This window comes from Pseudorasbora parva, chromosome 9 (assembly GCF_024679245.1).
Source record: "Pseudorasbora parva isolate DD20220531a chromosome 9, ASM2467924v1, whole genome shotgun sequence".
In the NCBI taxonomy this organism is placed as follows: Eukaryota; Metazoa; Chordata; class Actinopteri; order Cypriniformes; family Gobionidae; genus Pseudorasbora; species Pseudorasbora parva.
The window spans coordinates 34,221,373-34,242,248 of NC_090180.1; the positions used below are offsets into that span (position 1 = coordinate 34,221,373).

At 37.4% G+C, this 20,876-nt stretch overlaps 1 protein-coding gene across 1 annotated transcript in view; it reads right to left on the bottom strand.

Moving 5' to 3' along the window:
* Positions 1-16,757: 16,757 nt before the first annotated feature.
* Positions 16,758-20,876, bottom strand: part of gng7 (guanine nucleotide binding protein (G protein), gamma 7) — a 39,979-nt gene continuing 35,860 nt past the window's right edge. The window contains exon 4 of the mRNA XM_067452339.1: positions 16,758-19,755. Within this exon, the coding sequence (XP_067308440.1) occupies positions 19,630-19,755 (126 nt within the window). The 3' untranslated portion in view covers positions 16,758-19,629. The remainder of the gene's footprint in view (positions 19,756-20,876) is intronic.

The window sequence follows — 20,876 nt, forward strand, 5'->3', positions numbered from 1 at the left end:
TATTTCCCTCCCCCCTCTCATGTCATGTGCAGGGCTCCATACTGTTGCTCAGAAAATATTAAGATTAAAATCCTTTGAAAATGAAATATTTATTGAAATGATTTCAATAAATATTTTTAAATGAACACCCCGCACCTGACTGAATGGTTGCATCCAATATCTATTGATAATTTCAACCTTGTTTTCAAATAACAATAAATACTGCACTGTAAAAAATATTTTAAGTACAATGAGCTTGGATGTTTAAGTTATTTAAACTGACTTTAAGAAATGAGTTGTATGTTGTATAACTAAACTTATAAAACAAAGTTTCACATTTCTTAACTTATTTTGATGAGTTAAAACAATGTAAAAACACATGTTGTCATAACTTACTGAAAAAATCATTTTTTACAGTGCGGATGCAACTATTCAGATGTTACTCGCAAAAAGTCAGTATAAAACATGACAGGTGCAGTTATGCATTATTCAAAAATGAAAAATCTTTCTTCATTTACTCACCCACAAGTTGTTCCAAACTTGTGGATTCCTTTCTTTTCCTGAACTCAAAAGAAGATATTTTGAATAATGTCAGTAACCAAACAGTCCCCATTGATTTCCATATTATTTTTTCCCCATACTATGGAAGTCAATGGGGCTCATCAACTGTTTGGTAAACCATATTCTTCCAAATATATTATTTTGAATTCAGCAGAAGAAAGAGATCCATGCCAGTTTGGAACAACTCAAGAGTGAGTAAAGGCAGAATTTTCATTTATTTGTTGAACTCTCCCTTTAACTGGGGTCGTGGATGGCCATGTTGCCGAAATAGTGTGAAGTCAGAACGAGAGTCATGTGCAGCTGGGTCTCTCTGTCTGACACACTAATGAGTTCATGTGTTCTGAGCCAAGGTCAGGGGCAGAGAAAAATAAGACCCTCTCATCACTCCGTTCCTTATGAAGTCCACTTTTGTGCAGCAGCAAACAGAGCAGTCACATGACTTTTAAAGACTCACAAGACATTTTATGTCTGTGAGTAGTTTAAATTAGTTCGGGTTGAATGACAAGGTCTGTTTAACAATAGCCTAAAGCAGAATTGTCCATTTGTACAAATCGCTTCATTCATTTCATTTAATGTTTTACAGCGCATGGATAGATGCATAGATGGATAGATTCAATTCAATTGACATTTATTTCTATAGCGCTTTTCACAATACATATCGTCACAAAGCAGCTTTACAGAAAATGCATGCGTCTGCATTACAATTTAGAGTGATTTGTTATCAGTCGTGACTGTGTCCAAGTTATGGATTTCAGAAAATACACAAATCGCAGTTAGCTAACAATGTATTAATAAACAATGTAATAATGTAAGGCAGAAACAATGGGCTCATTGAAGTCAAGAATACATGCTGTTAACAACAACGTAGAAAGGGTCGGTTGGTGGTAGAGTTGGAGTTGTCTCTTTACGGTGCTGGTCACCTGAAGTCTTTATGAGAGGCCGGATGGCAGTCCTGAGATAAAACAGAACAGGAAAATAATTAGCATAGCTGCTGTTCAAAACATTAAGCAAAGACAATCATGTGCAATGGTATAACTGGTGTACAAGGTGATGAGATGCATTATGTAAATGATTGTCTAAAGAGATGTCTTTAGCTGCTAATATGTGGCAAGCCACTCGATCAGATTAGATTCGATTTTTGCATCACATATCATTAATCGTGAAAACCTAATGCTGCATCCACCCACCGTTCTCCTTGACGCAACGGGACGTTGTTGTCAAATACGGGTCCTGTCCCATGGTAAATAAACTCATGAGCATGTCATACACAGCTTTACAGCCCACATTTCCTGTTGTCACCACAGCATGTTTCCTTTTACGACACTGGAGATGAATGGTCTGTAAATACGGAACAACCAGCAAGAATAGCAACACAAACAGATTTGTGCGACTGAAGGGCACCAGTTCAAAATCAACCCAAATTACTCTCTTCATTCTCCAGAGTTTTTATCATTTCCATGACAAAAAGGTGTATCGACTCATAACTTGCCGATTAGAGCACACTTTAAAAAAAATCCCATTCTAGGATGTATAATGTGTATAATGTGCTAGGTTAATTATTGTCTGTGTTGTGTGTATAGACTGTATTTTATGATTTTTCTGTACTGCCGGTGAGTGCAGACCATACACTGATAAGAGCACTCAGTGGTTTCTCCACTTCCTCTACAGTCTTACACTCAGGAGACACCATATCTGTCTGACTGAGGGTTACCGTTGGTAACAGATATTCATTCATTAGTCACGTTAAACTGAGGTTGGGAACACATGGACTCCCTCCTGTGACTGATTGATTAGCAGAAGTTAAGTGCGCCGGAGCCAGTGGGAAGTCAGGCACGCGCCCATCAGCTCTGAGTCTGTAATCTGACAGCACACATTGCACAAAGACAATGCCACACACAAAGCCCTGATGAAGTGGGCTACAACTTAACAGAGCATTTCCACTTCGCAAAGACACAGAGAGGGTTCGTCAGCTTTAAACAGTGCCACGTGCACCTAATCTTCATTTTGTACAAATTGCTGTTTGCATCCTCCAAACGCAGGGCCAGATCAAACCAACCCGTTTTTCATTTGAAGTTGCATTGTCACTTCCACTAATAAGCGGATCTAACTTCAGTGTTGCCCGAAACAAATCAATCAAGCAAACATTTCTAAAGTCACATTTTATGCTCATATGTGAAAGTAATTATTAGGCTCCTGTTTCCTCAGCAGAAATCAATCAGTCTGGGGCAATCAGCAGCGGCGGAGAGAGACGACCACTAATGCCAAACCTAATATTTCTGCAGGGCTCGGGGTCAGAACCACAGTGGCAGAAAGAAAGGCACGGTCACAGGTTTTAAGAACTAGTCAAAACACATGGCCTAGTGCACAAAAGTTTTAATCACTTTTAATCAGATCTCTGGTGTATGATTAGATCAGGATCATAACACATACTTTCATAGCATGTATTAAAATTATCTAAAAACTTGTTATTCCAGAATTCATAAAATGTACACAGTCAAAAAAAACTGAAAAAACCCTACCCTAAAAAAAGGTTTTAAAATGACCATGTTTTTCTTTGTGTAAAGAATATTAAAGTTTAAAAATAAAATAAAAAATGTATGTCAATGTGTTTTTAATATGCTTTCAGACAAATCATGAGCAAATTCATGAGTCAACACTGAGTATTTTCTTCTTAAAATCCAGTGAACCAATAGCCTAGAAATCAAGACACACCCTAGCGGCAGCAAATCTAATCTGCCTGCAAGTGTCGTCTAGCAATTCTCAATAGACTTCTGAGCTGTAATCGCCAAAGTCTTGCCGGGCCAATCACATCGTGTATAGAGTCGGTGGGCGGGGCCATAATGACGACGGCCGAGTTGCGTATGCGTGCTTCTAGTAAACACAGAAACTGGCGAACGGCGGTCTTTCGACCGCGACCCTGGAAGACTTGGAGTTAAGCTTTTCTCTGAGAAAAGAACACTGAAGTCATTCTTAAAAAGGGAAGATGTGTTCGGAGTTTTGCCGACCGGATATGGCAAACGTTTAATCTGTCACCTAGCTCTGCTTCACCTTCATTGCTCTGGTTGGTTGTAGCACTATCCTATCGTGTGCAGAGGGAGTTTGAAAGACAACCGTTTATCCCGCCCCTCAAAAATGCGGTTTGAAACTACCTTGTACCCAACCATCTCAACATGCGGCAGGCTGTTGCATATCATCATTACTATGCTGTGCAGCAGGAGACTCAAGAGAAGCTATAGGCCTACTGGTATATTTTTCTGTTGATATGTAAAATCGAGTTTAGCAATATAGCAGGTGAATTATGTATATGATGTACTGTACATTATGATGAACTACACTGCATTGCCAAAAGTTTTGGGACGCCTGCCTCTACATGCACATGAACTTTAATGACACCCCATTCTTAATCCGTAGGGATAAATATAGAGTTAGCCCACCCTTTGCAGCTATAACAGCTATTTAACTCTTTGGGGAAGGCTTCCCACAAGGTTTAGGAGTGTGTTTATGGGAATTTTTGACCATTCTTCTAGAAGTGCATTTGTGAGGTCAGACACTGATGTTGGACGAGAAGGCCTGCCTCGCATTCTCCGCTCTAATTAATCCCAAAGGTGTTCTTTCAGGTTGAGGTCAGGACTCTGTGCAGGCTAGTCAAGTTTCTCCACACCAAACTCGCTTATGCATGTCTTTATGGACCTTGCTTTGTACACTGGTGCACAGTTATGTTGAAACAGGAAGAGTCCACCCTCAAACTGTTCCCACAAAGTTGTAGCATGAAATTGTCCAAAATGTCTTGGTATTCTGAAGCATTAAGAGTTCCTTTCACTGGAACCAAGCCCAACCCCAAGAAAACAACCCACACCATAATTACCCCTCCACCAAACATTACACTTGCAGTCAGGCAAGTTACGTTCTCCTGGCAACCACCAAACCTACACTAATCCATCAGATTGCCAGACAGAGAAGAGTGTTTTGTCAGTCCAGAGAACGCGTCTCCACTGCTCTAGTATAGTGGCGGCTTTACACCACTGCATCTGATACTTTGCATTGCACTTGGTGATGTACAGCTTGGATGCAGCTGCTCGGCCATGGAAGTTTGTTGGTCTGTAGCTACTGACTTTGCAGAAAGTCGGCAACTTCTACGCACCGTGCGTCTCAGCATGAGTTGTCCCCACTCATGAAAGTGATAGAAACCTGAATTCAATGATTGGGTGTCCCAATACTTTTGGGAATATTGTTTGCATGCACACACGTACTGACGTTCCATGAAGTTCAAAGCGTTTCTAAGGATACTGATTTTTATAACAGGGACATAGTTTGTGTAACATTAGCAACAGGTTATTAGCTGTTTGATAATGTAGTCATAAATAGAACAAGGCATCGGTTTACCAATGGCGTCACATCCAGTACAGACAAAATCACTCATAACTGGTTCTATTGTCTTTTTTGGCAAAAACTGTAAAAGTGTAATTAGTTAACTGTAAGTTAATGGGGGAGGGAGGGGGGCTATATTTTTGAAATACAATACATGCAATTCTATTGTAAAACATTGTTAACAGATTCTAATTTATGCATGAAAAATTATGATGAATATTTTGGCCAAATAGGTTGGTATATATTAACATTAAAGTTAATAACTGCAAAATGTACAAATATTTGTTGTTAAAATTATGTACCAAAATAGTAACACTGTTTACTATTTACTATTACTGTTTACTAAGTTATGGGAACCACAAATGTTTTTTTTTACTGTAAATGTAACAAAAACCTTTTAGAAATGTAAAATAATAGATTTTTCCCAAATTGTATTTAAAAAAAAAGAAAGAATAGAAAACACATTTGCAGCTGCTTATTTAGCTGTTAGCAAACCTATTTAGTCTCTTCCTTGTCTTCTTTAAGCACTGAGGTCAAAGGCCACCTGATCACTTCAGGTCATCAAAGGTCATCTTATTCATTGAGTCTCTCCAAAAGTCTGAGTGAGCAGGTCATTTTAACAGTGCTTGCTCAGGGAGACAAACAAGGGGGTGGCTTAACTTTCACTTCCTGCAGTTGAGTGTTCTCTGAATCGGCTCTAAACTAACTGGAAGTGCAAGGGTCAGTATTTTATAAAATGATAATGATAAAAAAAAGAGTCAAATTATGGTAAACAAACAGGCAGTCAGATACAAACAAACATCTTGTACCGTACTATTCCAGGAATATTATTGGATGGTGGAGTAGAATCATGTTTACAGTGTTTTCATTCTGTTTGATTCAAGTACAAACATGCAGTTCCAAGATAGAGACACCGAATCCTGTGCCAGCAAAGCATCTTTTATGTAACCGACAACAGACTGTTCAATAATCACAGTGACTCAATTCTAAAAAATCAACTGTTTCTCACTGTCTTCTCAAAACTTTTTTTCCGCCATGCTGAGAATGTGTTGAAAAGCATATTTACAATGTTCACAGCAGGCCGTCTGAACCTCCATGACTAGCTGGCTCTCAGCCAGGCGTCTGTGTATCGGTGTCTGGGAGACTGCATGATCCGCAACGGTTACAGCCCTGATCACGCAGTCATCACAGTGGCTTAACAAACCTTCAGCGGCCCCAGCTAACTGTCTAAGTCTGGCAGACTCCAGCTAACTGTCTGGCTATGCAGGTAGCTTTTGCACTCAAGAGACAAATTAGGCAAACGGGCTAGTAATAATAATTGTAGTGTGTACTGTCTGTTCTTTTGGTGTGAGTATGTGTCTGTCTCGTGCGTGTGTAAATCAGACACTGATATAGTATATAAGAATGACTTTGTATGTTGTGAGTCAATATAGTTGCAAGATAGAGCACAGTGTTCTTTTGAAGATCCCAGGAGATAAATAAAACTATGAAAACTATCTTGAAAGCTTGCGTTACCAAGTACCAAGTGTTATATTATGTGACTACAGATTGGTTTTTCAGAGATCTCACTCTTCCCAAAATGACACAAAACAAGCAGAAAACAGGATTACAGCTAAAGAGACAAATTACACAGTTGTTTTGTCTGTCAGAGCTATGCAGACACTTTCTGACAGTGTTATTTCAGAATAAACAATCGGAGTAATTAGCCACTCCTCGCATTAGGACTTTGTATTTTTTGTTCTCTCACATTTACACATCAGAGCTATTTTTATAAGAATGTGTTTTTGTATGAGGTATATTTTTCATTTGCAAACATGCAATATTTAAATTAAATATGAATGCATTTTTATCATCATTGAATCGGATTAGACCGTTAGCATCGCGCTCAAAAATGACCAAAGACTTTATTTTTTCAAAGATAATATTTTTTCTCTTTAAAACTTGACTGTTCTGTAGTTACACCATAACCAACGGAAAATGAAAAGTTTTGATTTTTAGGCCGATAGTGATAGGAACTATTCTCTCATTCCTGCATAATAATCAGGGTACTTAGCTGCCGTACCATGGGTGAAGCAGCGCAGTGATATCACGTAGAAAATATTTCCTAGCTATATCGGTCTAAAAAAAAGATTTCATTTTCCGTTAGCCACGATGTAACTACAGAAGAGTCAAGTTTTAAATAGGAACATATTGAACGATTTTGGTCTTTTTTTTTGAGTGCAATGCTAATGGTCTAATCCGATTCAATTACCTATGCTAAGCTATGCTAACAGTGCTCCCGCCAGATACAGAGATCGGCTTAATCAATTCAAAAACAGTAAAACTCAACTGTTTAACTCTCAGGGACTTGGAAAATCAGCCTATTTTCAAAAACAAAAACAAAAGTGGTGTGTTCCTTTAAAAACATTACAAAGTCTTGTCTCTCAAAGAGGTTAAAAAGTATATAAATGTAAAAAAAATTAAGAAAATGGCCGATGGTTTCGCTAGATAAGACTCAATTCCTCCTCCGCCCCTGACGCCCTCGGAAGCCCTTTGAAACTGCATTGATGTGGACCTTCAACCTGTTGGTTTCTATTGAAAACCATTATGTGGAGAAACATTTTGAAATGTTTTCCTAAAAAAAAAAAGAATTTCTTTTCCACTGAAGAAATAAAGACATCTGGGATGGGATAGGGGGTGAGTAAATTTTCATTTGGAGTGAACTAATCCTTTAATTAAAAGTACAGTAAAAACAGTAATATTGTATAATAAAAATATAAAAAAATAAAATATAAATTGTACAATTTAAGAGTTTCCTATTTTAATATATTTTTAAATGTATTTCTAAAACAGCATTTGTTTATTGATATAACTGTATATTTTAAATGTTTTAACTTTTCTAAAAACCTTTAAAACACTGTCTTTATATGCACACTGCTTCTCAACGATTCACCTGATAATAGTCATGTTGCAACTTCGGTTCAAGCCCAGGGATTCTCCAAATCTACAAATGAGCAATACAAGCCAATGGCACTTTTTCCAGAAACCGAAGCTAATACTACGTCATTCGTAGAGCTAACAGGAAGTGGGCTTTGCATGCTGAGCCGAAAGGGTTCCAGATAAACGGTGACAATGCATAGAAAAAGGGAAGTGGCTCTTCTCGTTTCTTTTGTACCGGCAGTTAATCCTGGACTGAATGCAGATGGCTAGGGGGTGACAAAACCTGGCTCGGCATGGGGGTCAGAGGGGTCCACCGCAGACAAGCTTCATTATAGAGCTACAGGCTGCACAGATCCAAGTTAAATGCATCTTGGTAGGTAAAAATGCATCAAACTAGATCTAATTATGTTTAAGACCTTCAAAGACACACATCAAAGACAAAATGCACCACAGTGTTAAATACTCTTAAGTGACTGTTCCTTTTAAGAAAGAGGGAAACCATGAGGTCAGAATTCCACATCGCTCTGTCAGTTAGACACGGCACGGATTGCATTCCATGCATTCCACATTCCAAAGGTCACTGCAGGAGGCCGGTACAGTACTAACTACACCCTGAACAAGTAACTGCTTGATATGCAATTGTACAAGTCAGATTGCCTCTAGAAGTTTGTGCAACGTGCTCAACATTCCTGCCATGCATTAGTTGACTTTGACCATGCTAATTGCCTAATTTCATGAGTTTAGATATCTATATTTAAATCAATCCTAAAAGGCTCCCAAAGCCGTGATGATTGTCTTGTTATTCGTCTCTTTTTTCAAGGTGTGTCAGATCTGTCTCTTTTTCATTAGCAACGATAATGTTCACAAAAAAAACTGCAGTCAATTATTGCATTTAGAATGACTTGTTTTACTTGCTGGCTTGTTGTCAACTTAAAGTGGCTTAATACAATCAAAGCGAATATACACACCCTCACATTGGAAACAAATCATACACCCACCCACATAAATACACACATTCGGCCTTAAGAAGATTTCCAAAGCTGCATTTCGCTAAATTGGATAGTTCACCCCAAAAATCACTCAACTTTAAGTTGGTCAATACCTGTTCAATTTTATTTATTCTGTGGAAGACAAACACACACACGTGTGTGTGTGTGTGTGTGTGTGTGTGTGTGTGTGTGTGTGTGTGTGTGTGTGTGTGTGTGTGTGTCTTCCACTATATAAATAAAATCGAACAGGTATTGACCAACTTGAAGTTGAGTGATTTTTGGGGTGAACTATTTTTTTTAATTTGTTTTATTATAATTTTTTCTCTTTTGTCCACACAACGGAAGTCAGTCGTGTGTTATTTTGAACCCCATTGACTTCAATTGTATAGCAAAAAAACAGTTAAAACATTCTTCAAAATAACTTCTTTTGGTTTTTACAGAGAAAAAAAAAGGTTTGGAAAGGTTTGGAACAACAGGAAGATTTGTAAATTATGAAATCATTTTCATTTTTGGGTGAAACTATAAAGTACGCCTTGCCATACAGACAGTTCAGTAATTCATAGACATGCATAAATGAAATTTCCGGTTAAGAAATGTTCAGGTATTTCAGCTTGTTCATTCTTTTAATTCTTTAAACATGCCATTGATGCAGTTGACAAACTCAGTTTCAAGACACATGCCGTTACATGTTCTACTGAAGCATAATTGCTAACTGTTACCCATATATGGGTGCCATTTATAACAGAAACTTCCTGGAAATTCATAGTCTAAGTAAATAATTGACTGTGCTCAGGATGATGGGCATACCTTATCTCTGAACCTTTTCAAAACATGCTATAAATCTGACACAAGCTTCAGAGGAGCTGCCATCTAAGGCAGTTCATTTTAGACCACGTTTATTTGAGCGGATGCATTTCCTTTTTAAAGCATATTTCATTATTGGAGAGATTAAGTGCAGATGGATTCCAGAGTAAAAGACTGTTGATTATTGAACAGACAGAAGAAGCTAATGTCACTCAGTGTCAGCAGGGGAACGAGGCCTCATTATCTGAAGCCCACCTGATCAGCAATGAGAAGACTTAAAGATCATTTATGTAATGTTCCATGTGCAGCGACCGAAGGTGTTAACAAAGTCTGCTAATAATACTGGAATTACGCAGCCAAACAATTCATTCATAATGGCACCTAAAATTAAAGTGGTAAATCTTTCAAATGAATTTTGCATTAGATGTTTCTCCTAAAATGCAATGTGTGAGGAGATATGGTACACTAAGATTTTTTTGATCGACTGGCCAGTAGTGACACAATATAAACATTTCTGACTTGGTTGTGTGAGCGAAAATTGGCCCCTATGGGGGGACCCGGTTTATATAAAACCTTAAAATAAAACCTTTTTCTAATATATAATTGTACAAAAAAAGTTAAACTTCTATCTGAAATAACACTGTAAAAAAAGTAAAAGTATCCTGGTTGCCTTCAAATTTTGAGTTTATTGGGGGAAAAATAGTTAATAGAATGAAGGAAATTGGTTTAATAAATAGAAACTCAAAATATTATTGTATTAGAACCACATAAAAAAATGTGATAAATCATGAAAATAGCACAATTTGGCATGTTTCACTGTGTCACGAATAAAACACTCAATTACCCAATACGCTTACTATGGGGAACACATTAACTACGACTTTTGCCTCAATAAACTCGTAGTTTGTAGCATTCAAGGATTAAGGTTGGGTAGGATTAAGGGATGCAGAATAAGGTCAAAAGAATAAGGCATTAACATGTGCTTTATACACTCCAAAAAATGCTGGGTTAAAAACAACCCAAGTTGGGTTGAAAATGGATAAACCCAGAAATTGGGTTGTTTGAACCCAGTAAAAGGACCCATTTAAACAACCCAATTTCTGGGTTTGTCCATTTTCAACCCAACTTGGGTTATTTTTAACCCAGTATTTTTTAGTGTATACTAATAAACAGCCAATATCCTTGTAATATGCATGCTAATAAGCAACTAGTTAATAGTTAATAACTGAAAAGCGTTACCAATCTTTTAATAATATTTAAATAAACGTTGTCGATTCTCAAAAATGTTCATTGTATTAACTCAAATTTTTATTTTCAATTAACTAAAAATGAATGCAACCAGGTAACTTATTTAACAGTGTACTATATTTGCAATTATATTCAAATTACATGAGTGCACCTTAAAGGAAACATCGCCAACGGCACTCCATCTTGCTGCTTTTAGGAGTCTAAACTATAAAATAAAATTGTATGTAATGTTCTTTCTAATAGGCAGCCTTTACACACTGTTTAAAGGGATAGTGCTTACACAAATTTTAATTCTATCATCATTTACTCACCCTCATGCCTTTCCAAATTGTATGACTTCCCAAAACACAAAAAAAGACAATATTCTGAAGTCTTTCAACGATAAACAAAATACTGGTCCCCACTGACTTTCAATGTATATACTAATTTTCTTTCAGAAGAAAGAAAGAAACACCTGTTTGAAACGACACAAGGGTGATTAAATAATGGGGGGGGGGGCTTTTTGTGTGATCTACCCCTTTAAATAAGAGTGCTTCATTACATTTTACACTGGCATTAATCTAACGTTTTGCACTACAGATTTAGCATGCTTTACAGTCAATGTATGATAAAACATGTTATTTTGCCAAAGTTATGAGAATAGGATTAGTGTTAAGGAGAAAATCAGTTTGTAGGGGAGAATGTGCCTGCATGCCAACTAGAGGAAGGCCTATTGTGAAAGAAATGTGATTTTTTTTTTTTTAAACTAGCTGAGCTTGTGGAGAAAGAGCAAGAAAATCGAAATTCCTAAGCTTTTTGTTTTCTAGCATCTACCCATGCCCATCCTTTACTAATGACTTTAGTAATGCATGACTGGTTAAGGCTGTAGAGGATAGTAGTCTTTCCTGAGGAGCCGGGGTAGGACAGCGACGGGTGCCAGGAGTGCATTTTTTGTCACGAGACTAAATGGATTTTGTGGGGAGTGTCAAAACTTACAATGTAAAATATTCATAACATGTCTTCCATAGGAAACTGTAGGTGGAGGTGGAATGTGGCATGACAGAAAGCACCGTCTTTCTCTTTCTGTCCCCCCATCCCGTTTCATCCGCCCCCTCCAATATCAGGTTATGTGCAGGGCTCAGGAAACAAACGACTGTTTTGATCGTCTGATAGCGCGTTAAAAGCCTGTTCTGTGTACAGCTGATGTAAAGCCATTCAAGATACCACCACCGATAAAATCATGCAGAATGCTGACTGAATGATTTAGTCATGTTGTACAACCCCTTATTTGTGCATTGCAAGCGACTACTCACATACTGTAAACTCTTTGCAATGAAAGTACACAATTGCCAAAAGTATTGTAAAAGCACCCTCCAAATAATTGAATTTAGGTGTTTCAATCACTTCCATTGTCAAAGATTAATAAAATCAAGCACCTAGGCATGCAGACTGCTTCTACAATTTCTTTTATTTATGAAAGAATGGATTGCTCTCTGGAGCTCAGTGAACTCAAGTGCCATACCATGATAGGTTGCCACCTGTGCCATAAGTCCATTTGTGATATTTCTTCACTACTAAATATTTCACGGTCAACTTTTAGTGGATATAAAAAATAAAGTGGAAACAATTGGGAACAACAGCAACTCGGCCGTAAAATGGTAAGCCACGTAAAATCACAGAATGGGGTCAGCACACGCTGAGGCGCACAGTGCGCAGAAATCGCTAACTTTCTGCAGTGTCAATAGCTACAGACATCCAAACTTTGTGTGGCCTTCAGATCAGCTCAACAATGGTGCGTAGAGAACTTCATGGAATGGGTTTCCGTGGCAATGCAAAGCGTCGGATGCAGTGGTGTAACTGCCACTCAGATGCAGTGGCTTAATCTCCCCATTATTGTAAGAGGCGGGACCTTTCCGGGCAAAGTGCGCTAAGCTGCTGTCCAATCACAACACGGGAAGCGCTGGCCCAATCAGAACTCGTTACGTGTTTCTGAAGGAGGGACTTCATCGAACAAGAAAATCATCAGGCCGTTTTTAGGACAGAGAAAACAGCGGTGCACAGATAAGTAAATTGTGTGAAAAACTTTTTTTTTACACGCGAAACATGAACTCATGTTATATTGCACACTGTAAACATAATCAAAGCTTCGAAAACACACGAAGAACGGGACCTTTAAATTCCACGAATTAAGAATGTGGTCTTCATGTGAATATAAAGGCAGGAATCCCAAAACTCTTTATACTGTCAAATCCATACACATGGCAACCTTTCAGTGATGTTTGCCAGTTAACTACTGAACATTTGGAGTGAGAAAGTCAGGACATATGTGGACTACTGAGGCTGCTGTTATTATTGACCATTGCACAATCCCATCTTTTGCTTGCATTTTATAGCGATGCATATCATAAAGATATTAAGAGTTTGATTGATATTAATAAGCTGAGAATTATTTTCATGTTATGGATGATAACAGATAAATAGCTGACATTTATAGCTGGTATATACTATATATATATATATATATATATATATATATATATATATATATATATATATATATATATATATATTTATATATATATATATATATATAGTCCGGGGCGGGGGGGGGGGGGGGATAATAAAACACTAAAACCTGAAACATTCTAAAAACATCAGAAATTAAATTCAATGAAGTGAATCTAGGCCTCACAAGATTACAGTATGTAAAATATATACAGTGTTGTTTAATCCTACACATTTTTCAAAAAGATTATAAACAGGTGTTAGATGCGGCAAAAATGAGCATGCACACTAAAAACATCCAATATCAACCAATATAAATTTTTGGTAGATCAGTTAGCTTTTGTTTGTTGTTTTCTGATAGAAATGAATGTGTTTATTCAGCAAGAACACAAACTGATAAAGTGACGGTTAACACGTTTACATAGAAAGTGCAAGAGGACAAGAAAATTCAGCAAAGAATCCTGACAAATGCAAAATTTTCCACAAAAATAAAGCAGACACTGATAATAATAATAATAATAATAATTATTATTATTATTATTAACATGGACCGACATGTGGCCTTAACTACTATGTACTAACATTTTAATTAATGATTTGATACAATGTACTTGTTGTGTACATACATGCTTTAACATTGTACTTACATTTTTAAAATTAGCTGCATGTAATTACATTCTGTAATTATTACATTTATAATTATATTGCTGACCTTTCCCTTACACCTAACCCTACCCATAAACTTACCCATGCCACTACATCTGTCCCTAACTTTACCCTATCCCACCTCAATATCAGCAAAAGCGTTTTACAATACAATATTATCACAATAAGTACATTATACGTATTTTCTGATGCAGAGTAATGACACTGAAAATTCATCTTTGCCATCACTGGAATAAATTACATATTAAAATATATTTAAACAGAAGATGACTATTTTAAATTATATTGATATTTCTCAATTGTACTGTTTTTATATATGTAATTTTATTGTATTAAATGTAATCTTAAAAATATATAGCATAATAACTAGTATTGGCTGATTCATCGTACCTCAATGTGAAAATGCAGCTAGATTGTACATGTAATATTTATCTCAACACTGCTAAACTGCTTATAACTTATTTCTGTTGTTGTTGAAGTTGAATCAAGGCAAAATACGTTCTAGAAATGATGAACTGATATAACTCAGGCCGTTTTACAATCCTCTGCTTGGCTGAAACTTTGTTTTGCTCAGCTTTCAGAGTCTGCAGCACACTAGTAAACAAAGGCAAGCATGCATACACTTGCACATGCTCACGGATCAGTCTTAAGCCCTTAAGACGTTAACTATTGCTTTGCAACTGCGTGTTAATGATACAGACTCGATCCCTGCAAAACCAACACCTTTGCAACATGCAAAACAACAACAGCTGATGGTGGTCACTGTCATTTTTCCACCACAAAAACACTGTCTGTCCCTCATAATCCCCCTTGTATTTTCTGCCCCACCTTGCTGCATGTTTTCTCTTCAAGCTTGTGCACAAAGATCAGGTATTTTTTTCAGAATTTCCACAGCCGATTACAAGAGTAAGTGCATGCCAAAACAAAATAGAGGATAAATGTCTCCATTGTTGACCTCAAGCACACTTTTTCTTCCTCTCCGTCCTATGGTTGTCAGTGTCTGCACACATGCATGCCACTTATGTAACATGCCCAGTTTCATGTACCACCCTGAGTTGTTGTCCTCCGTTGAAAAGAGTAGCTGAACTGGGAGGTTTTGGCCCTACCCAGCACTTCCCTTTAATGTGAATATGACACATGCCCAGACTCCACTCCCTCCATACTCACATGTCAGGGAAGAATACTACGAGAACCCCGTCACACACTCTCACATGCTGCTCCAGGTTTGTTTACCACCAGCTGTTGGTTAGCTGAGTCACTCTGCCTTTATTTTAACAGACTGTTCTAATTTCACTTCTGCACCCTTCATTCTCTTTCAAGTCTTTTAAAAAATATATAGCTATGCTGTAGAACAGTGACTTACAGGGTGACCTACAACATCTAGTGCACAAAAACAGAGAATGGAAGATTTGTTGTATAGGTGCTGTCATTAGGAATATTTGTGCAAGTCTAAAATGAAAACCATAAGTCAACAGTATTATGTAATATCTCATCTATTCCAAAAGGTGAATAGCATGAATTGACATACTATAAAGCATTGCAAACATGTGCTTAAAATTACAATTCTGTCATTAATTACTCATTCATTAATTACCTTCATGTTGTTCCAAATCTGCAAGACCTTTGTTCATCTTCGGAACACAAATTAAGATATTTGCAACGATACCGTGCTCTCGGACCCCTCCATACGTTTTGTGTGCAAAAAAACAAACAAAATTAAAAAGTTTATTCAACAATTTCCTCTAGTCTGTGTCATTCTCCTAGGCTGTTGATGTAGTAAATGCAGCGCAGCATTTCCGAGATCTGTCAGAAAGGCAGCTCCCCATTGGCCAGCTCCTGCGTCAGCATCACACGCAGGCGTTGTGGTGAGCATGTGAACAGCGTCGGCCAATGGTAAGCCGGCGTTCTGACGTAGAACTCGAAGGGGCTGCACTGAATTTAGCCTAGGAGAATGACACAGACGAGAATACATTTTTGAATAAAGTCGCTATATTTTTGTTTGTTTTTTGCACACAAAAAGTATGGAAGGGTCAGAGAGCTCCACAATATCATTAAAAATATCTTAAAATGTTCATTTGGGTTCTATGGAATTATTTGACTTATTACATAACATCGATTCATGCTTAAATTGTTATAGAAATAGTTGACAATATCTGAAATCATTATTCTTATAATTATGCATATTATTCAAACTTTAGTAAACAATGTTAATGCTATTTACTTATAATAATTATTCACTCTAAAGAATGCTGGGTTAAAAACAATTCAAGTTGGGTTGAAAATGGACGAACCCAGAAATTGGGTTGTTTGACCCTACAGTGAATGGACCCATTCAAACAACCCAATTTCAGGGTTTGTCCATTTTTAATTAACCCAACTTGAGATGTTTTTAACCCAGCATTCTTCAGAGTGTTGTGCAGAAGAAGAAGAAAAAAGCAATAAAAAGACGATAGATAGATCGATCTGGGGGTGTTTGGGAAACCTGTTTGAAACAATAATTACTTTTGCAAATTCATTTGGACTTCCAGAAATGTCACACTTCTGTATTAATGCAAAAGTGCTGCAAAATACTCCTAAACCATTCCATTTGCCCAACATATTTAATTATTAATAATAAAAATAATAAAAGAGTGTATTGCTTTTCATAAATTGTATTGTTAACACACAACTGTCAGATGTGTGACACCGTTTTCTTCGAACAATTCAGTCAAGCATGTTTAATAAACAGATCCGCATCGATGCAGAGTAACATTTTCTTTATTTTATTTCATCTACTTTTTCCGATATCATCATTTTTAAACAGCAATATCCACAAAATATTAACATTGTGCAAGAAAACATGATTTATGGCACATCCGAGAAGAACAATTACAAAAAATAGATATATTTCTTCATAATCAAGGCAGAAAGATACATATGCATACACAGGAAAAAAACACAAATTAATGGGACAGGCTGAGATTGAAATCTACTGGCTAAGGACTCAGCTACAGATATTACCCACACAAAGCCTAAATCTCACCTCTCATGGTCATGAAAGAGCTCGATGGTGGGTGAAGTCGAACAACGTCAGGGAACAAGGAATTGAGGTTAAGGTATCGCGGCCTTCTCAGCACCTTGAGTGTCCTCGCTGCGCGCAACGCTCACTCGTCCTAGCGCTCGCAAACAACGGGTCTCACAACGTAGCGAGACGTTTTCTCAGCTAAATGATGGCGGGGACTTATTAAACCTAAGGGGCGGGGAGTTGTTAGTGTACTTAGGGTCGGCGCTATACTGAGTCAAGAAGGTGGAGAACTCGATTCTAACAAGCTAACTTAGCTTAGCTGACTTTCACAGTGGTTGCTCCAGTGTAATACCAACAAATGTGGTACAGCGAGTTTGGTGGCTTCTGTAGTGCTAGTTTAGCACATTTGAGCACTTTGCACTTGGCCTGAAAGGCTTGTTCCTAAAGTGGACTTCCTTTGCAATAACATGGTCAGCAATGGAAAAGTCAGACTTTCTAAATGTAACACTTGAAGCGATTCAATTATAATCCTTCATTATATAATGTGACGCTTTTTCCCCTGAAGTGCCCATCTCTCTCAAGTTATTTGAAATGCAAAAAGCCACCACACTGCTCCGTTCAGGATTGACAGGAAGTGATGTCGCTGGAGCAGCTCAGTCGCTGAGCGATTCTGTTGTTCGCTGACCTGCTGGATGACACATAGCATCTCGTGACCTTCGCACGCCTTAGTCATTCTTAACACAGGAGCTGATGACGGCGTCCCGTGGGCCGCAGAGAGCACAAACCCCCTCTGTCCCATAACGAGACCCTTTTTTCTGCACTGTGTTGCTATTTCCCAGCATACGAGGCGGGATAGTGGGGGGATGCTGTTTTTAGCACTTATCTAAATACTGAGAGTGACTGTTCGGGGATCGTCACATGCAAAACCTTGGTCACTCTTGGTGACCCAGAAGACTTTGTGATGCCTGCGAGCATCATGTGCTGAGTGCAAATTGGACAATTTGAGTTGTGGGTTGACCTTGCCACTCATCTTTTGCATGTGACTGCTCAGGCCGAGCCAAACCAGACGGCCTGTTGCATAACACTGAACATCCTGCCCTTTAGATAGACTTAACAACACGGGCCAGCTCATGAAACGTGCCTCGAAAACAAAACCTTGTGTGGGCATTGTGTCAACAATCTCTTCCACATTCCCTCAAAGGGAGCAGGTAACCCATTGACTATCACACGCACAAGCACTGAAGCCGTCCATCAAACCCTTCTCTCGCATCTTTTGCCTCACCTTAAAGAGGACTAACTCAACGGTTAAATATGAACGATGGAAGAAAACGGAAATATTACACAAAGATTACAAAAAGATAAAACATCCACAAAAGAAAGGAAGAATGCGCTTTAGTTATCAAACACTGTACAGTTTCATACTCAATGACCAGATTCCATGTTTCCATAGAAAGAAGAAATTGGAACAAACAAATCCAAACAGCTATTCTCAAAGTTAACACCTCTGAACATATCCAAAAGAAAGTTTATACATTTTTTTTCCTTCTGTATGGATTTTACAATCAAGTTTGGTTTCAGAGAAAAACAAAAATGGCCTTTGCAGGGGCTTCGACTTTAAAATGACTAAATTTAACGGGGCATGTCCAAGCCTCTGCTCTTAGGATTGAAATTGTTCATTATTATTTGATATATTTGATATCAAACTTTGGCCTTTTTTGGCTTTTAATAAATTTGACCACAAATGTTGCACCACGTTTTTGTATTTCACATTAATATCTCAAATAATAGGGCTCCATTTTTATAAAGAACTGCACTTTAGGAGGGAGCTGGGAAGGATAGTATTAGGTAAATATATTTTCTGCATTATATAAAATCATTTCTTTATAACTTAGTGTTTGAGGATTCTGAAATATAGTATAAACATTAGAGAAAAACAAAGCATTAAGTCTAATGAGTTTTAATCAATGAAAAGAAAAACTACAGCTCACAAACGGACTGAGAAAAAAAACTAAAAAGTAAAAATATTGGCAACTCTGGTTAATGTCTTGAATCCCTTTGTAAAACATGAAATGCACTGTTTTGATAAAGGTAAGCATACCTGGATTCAGTTTTGGCCATACAAATCTAAAAGGAACCTTAAGCTTGCACAATGCAGGTTTAATACTGAACAACCGTTTACCACAGGGTGACTGGGCTAGCCAGCTAGTCAGTCAGCATAATCATGACTGTCTTCCTCTACTCTCCTCCATCACCTATGGTAACAAGGTCAGCCGCTGCACTGAAAAACATGCTGGAGTATCTCTCAGTCTCTGTGTAATCTTTTGAAACGGTTTAGAAATCTGAAATCTGCCACCTCCTGTTAAGTGCGTCTATATGCATGAATGTAAACAGGCGTGCTGTGCTGATTCATTCATATAGATTCGCTCAACGCCGGGCTACATGACGCTAGGTAATACAGATACTGCCCCTTTTTGTTTTTACCGAGAGAGTGTGGCATTTATTTTCTGGAGAATACCAGGTAAAAAGAAGGGTTGGACTGAATTGCCCATTGACTGGGGATGGGCATCGGTTAAAGTGGGACTGAGATAGCTGGGCTAGACAGTGTAGCTATAGAATGATGCAAGGCTTCTTGTCTTTGAAAGGATTCTCTGAGGTGGGAACCCCCACCAGCAGAGGGTCGCTGCGGGCATGCTGCTCACAGTAACTCATGAGGTCTGCAGCAGCCTTAGACACCTAGGGAAAAGACAGAGAGAGAGAAGGGAAGAGGAAGAGATGTGATGCAGAGTGAAAGACTATCATCAAAGGCTGAGTGCAAGCAATACAAATCTTTCTTCATGTTTTGTTTTATGTCACTTTTACTTTGAAAAGTGTAGAAAGATGACTGTAAATGAAGGGGAGGGAGGAGTATTGCCCTATGATTTCCACGATGCAGAAAACGCGGAATCCCGTCATAAAAACGGAATGCCCTATATTACTGTATAAAGTGTAATTTCACAGAATTTATAAAATTATTGATGAATAAATAAAAGGCAGGTCAGTACACTTAAAAAAACTGCGATACAGACTAGTGTCTGTGAATATTAAACCGACACAAGACGCAATCCTAGATGTTCTGCGTGTCTGTGTGAATGATTGGCGCAGACGCGTGGTTTCATTTACCACACACACATTGAAACACTGCCGCCTCCCTATATGAAGACATGAACACGAGCGTCCGCTCTGAGAGTCAATTCATGAGCATTTTACCATTCCATTTGAGAAAAACTATCGTTATATCATGACACAGCAGCACATCAAAACAAAAGTTTGAAGTCGTGACAGAAATATATTACTTTTATTGTACAATAGAGTTTAAATGCATTAATGTAAAAATAAAACTAACACTAATAATAATAATAATAACAACAACAAATTATTATTAAACCTTTTTTTTTGTGCAGCACTTTGCTTGACAAAACGTTTAATTTCATATGATTAAAAGATCAATTAAAATAATTTGTTATGCCTTCGTTTGATTGATCTTAGAAATTAAATTTTATTTTTAAATTAATAAATTTATGTTTTTATGAATACATATAATTAATTAAGCTTTTTGAATATTACAATTTATTTAAATCATTAAAATGGAACCAGAACATTTAAAACAGAAAACAGAATTTGGTCAAAATAAAACAGAATTTGATAAAATAAAACATATTTCAAGCCCCAAGAATGTCATTTTTGTAAATTCTTGTTAAATTGTGTAAGTTTCATGTTATGATTTCAATTAATTTACATGCTTTTTGATTACTAAACTTGAATTTAACCATTCAAATTGAGTCAAAAAATACAAAAACTTAAAACCAGGAAAAAAA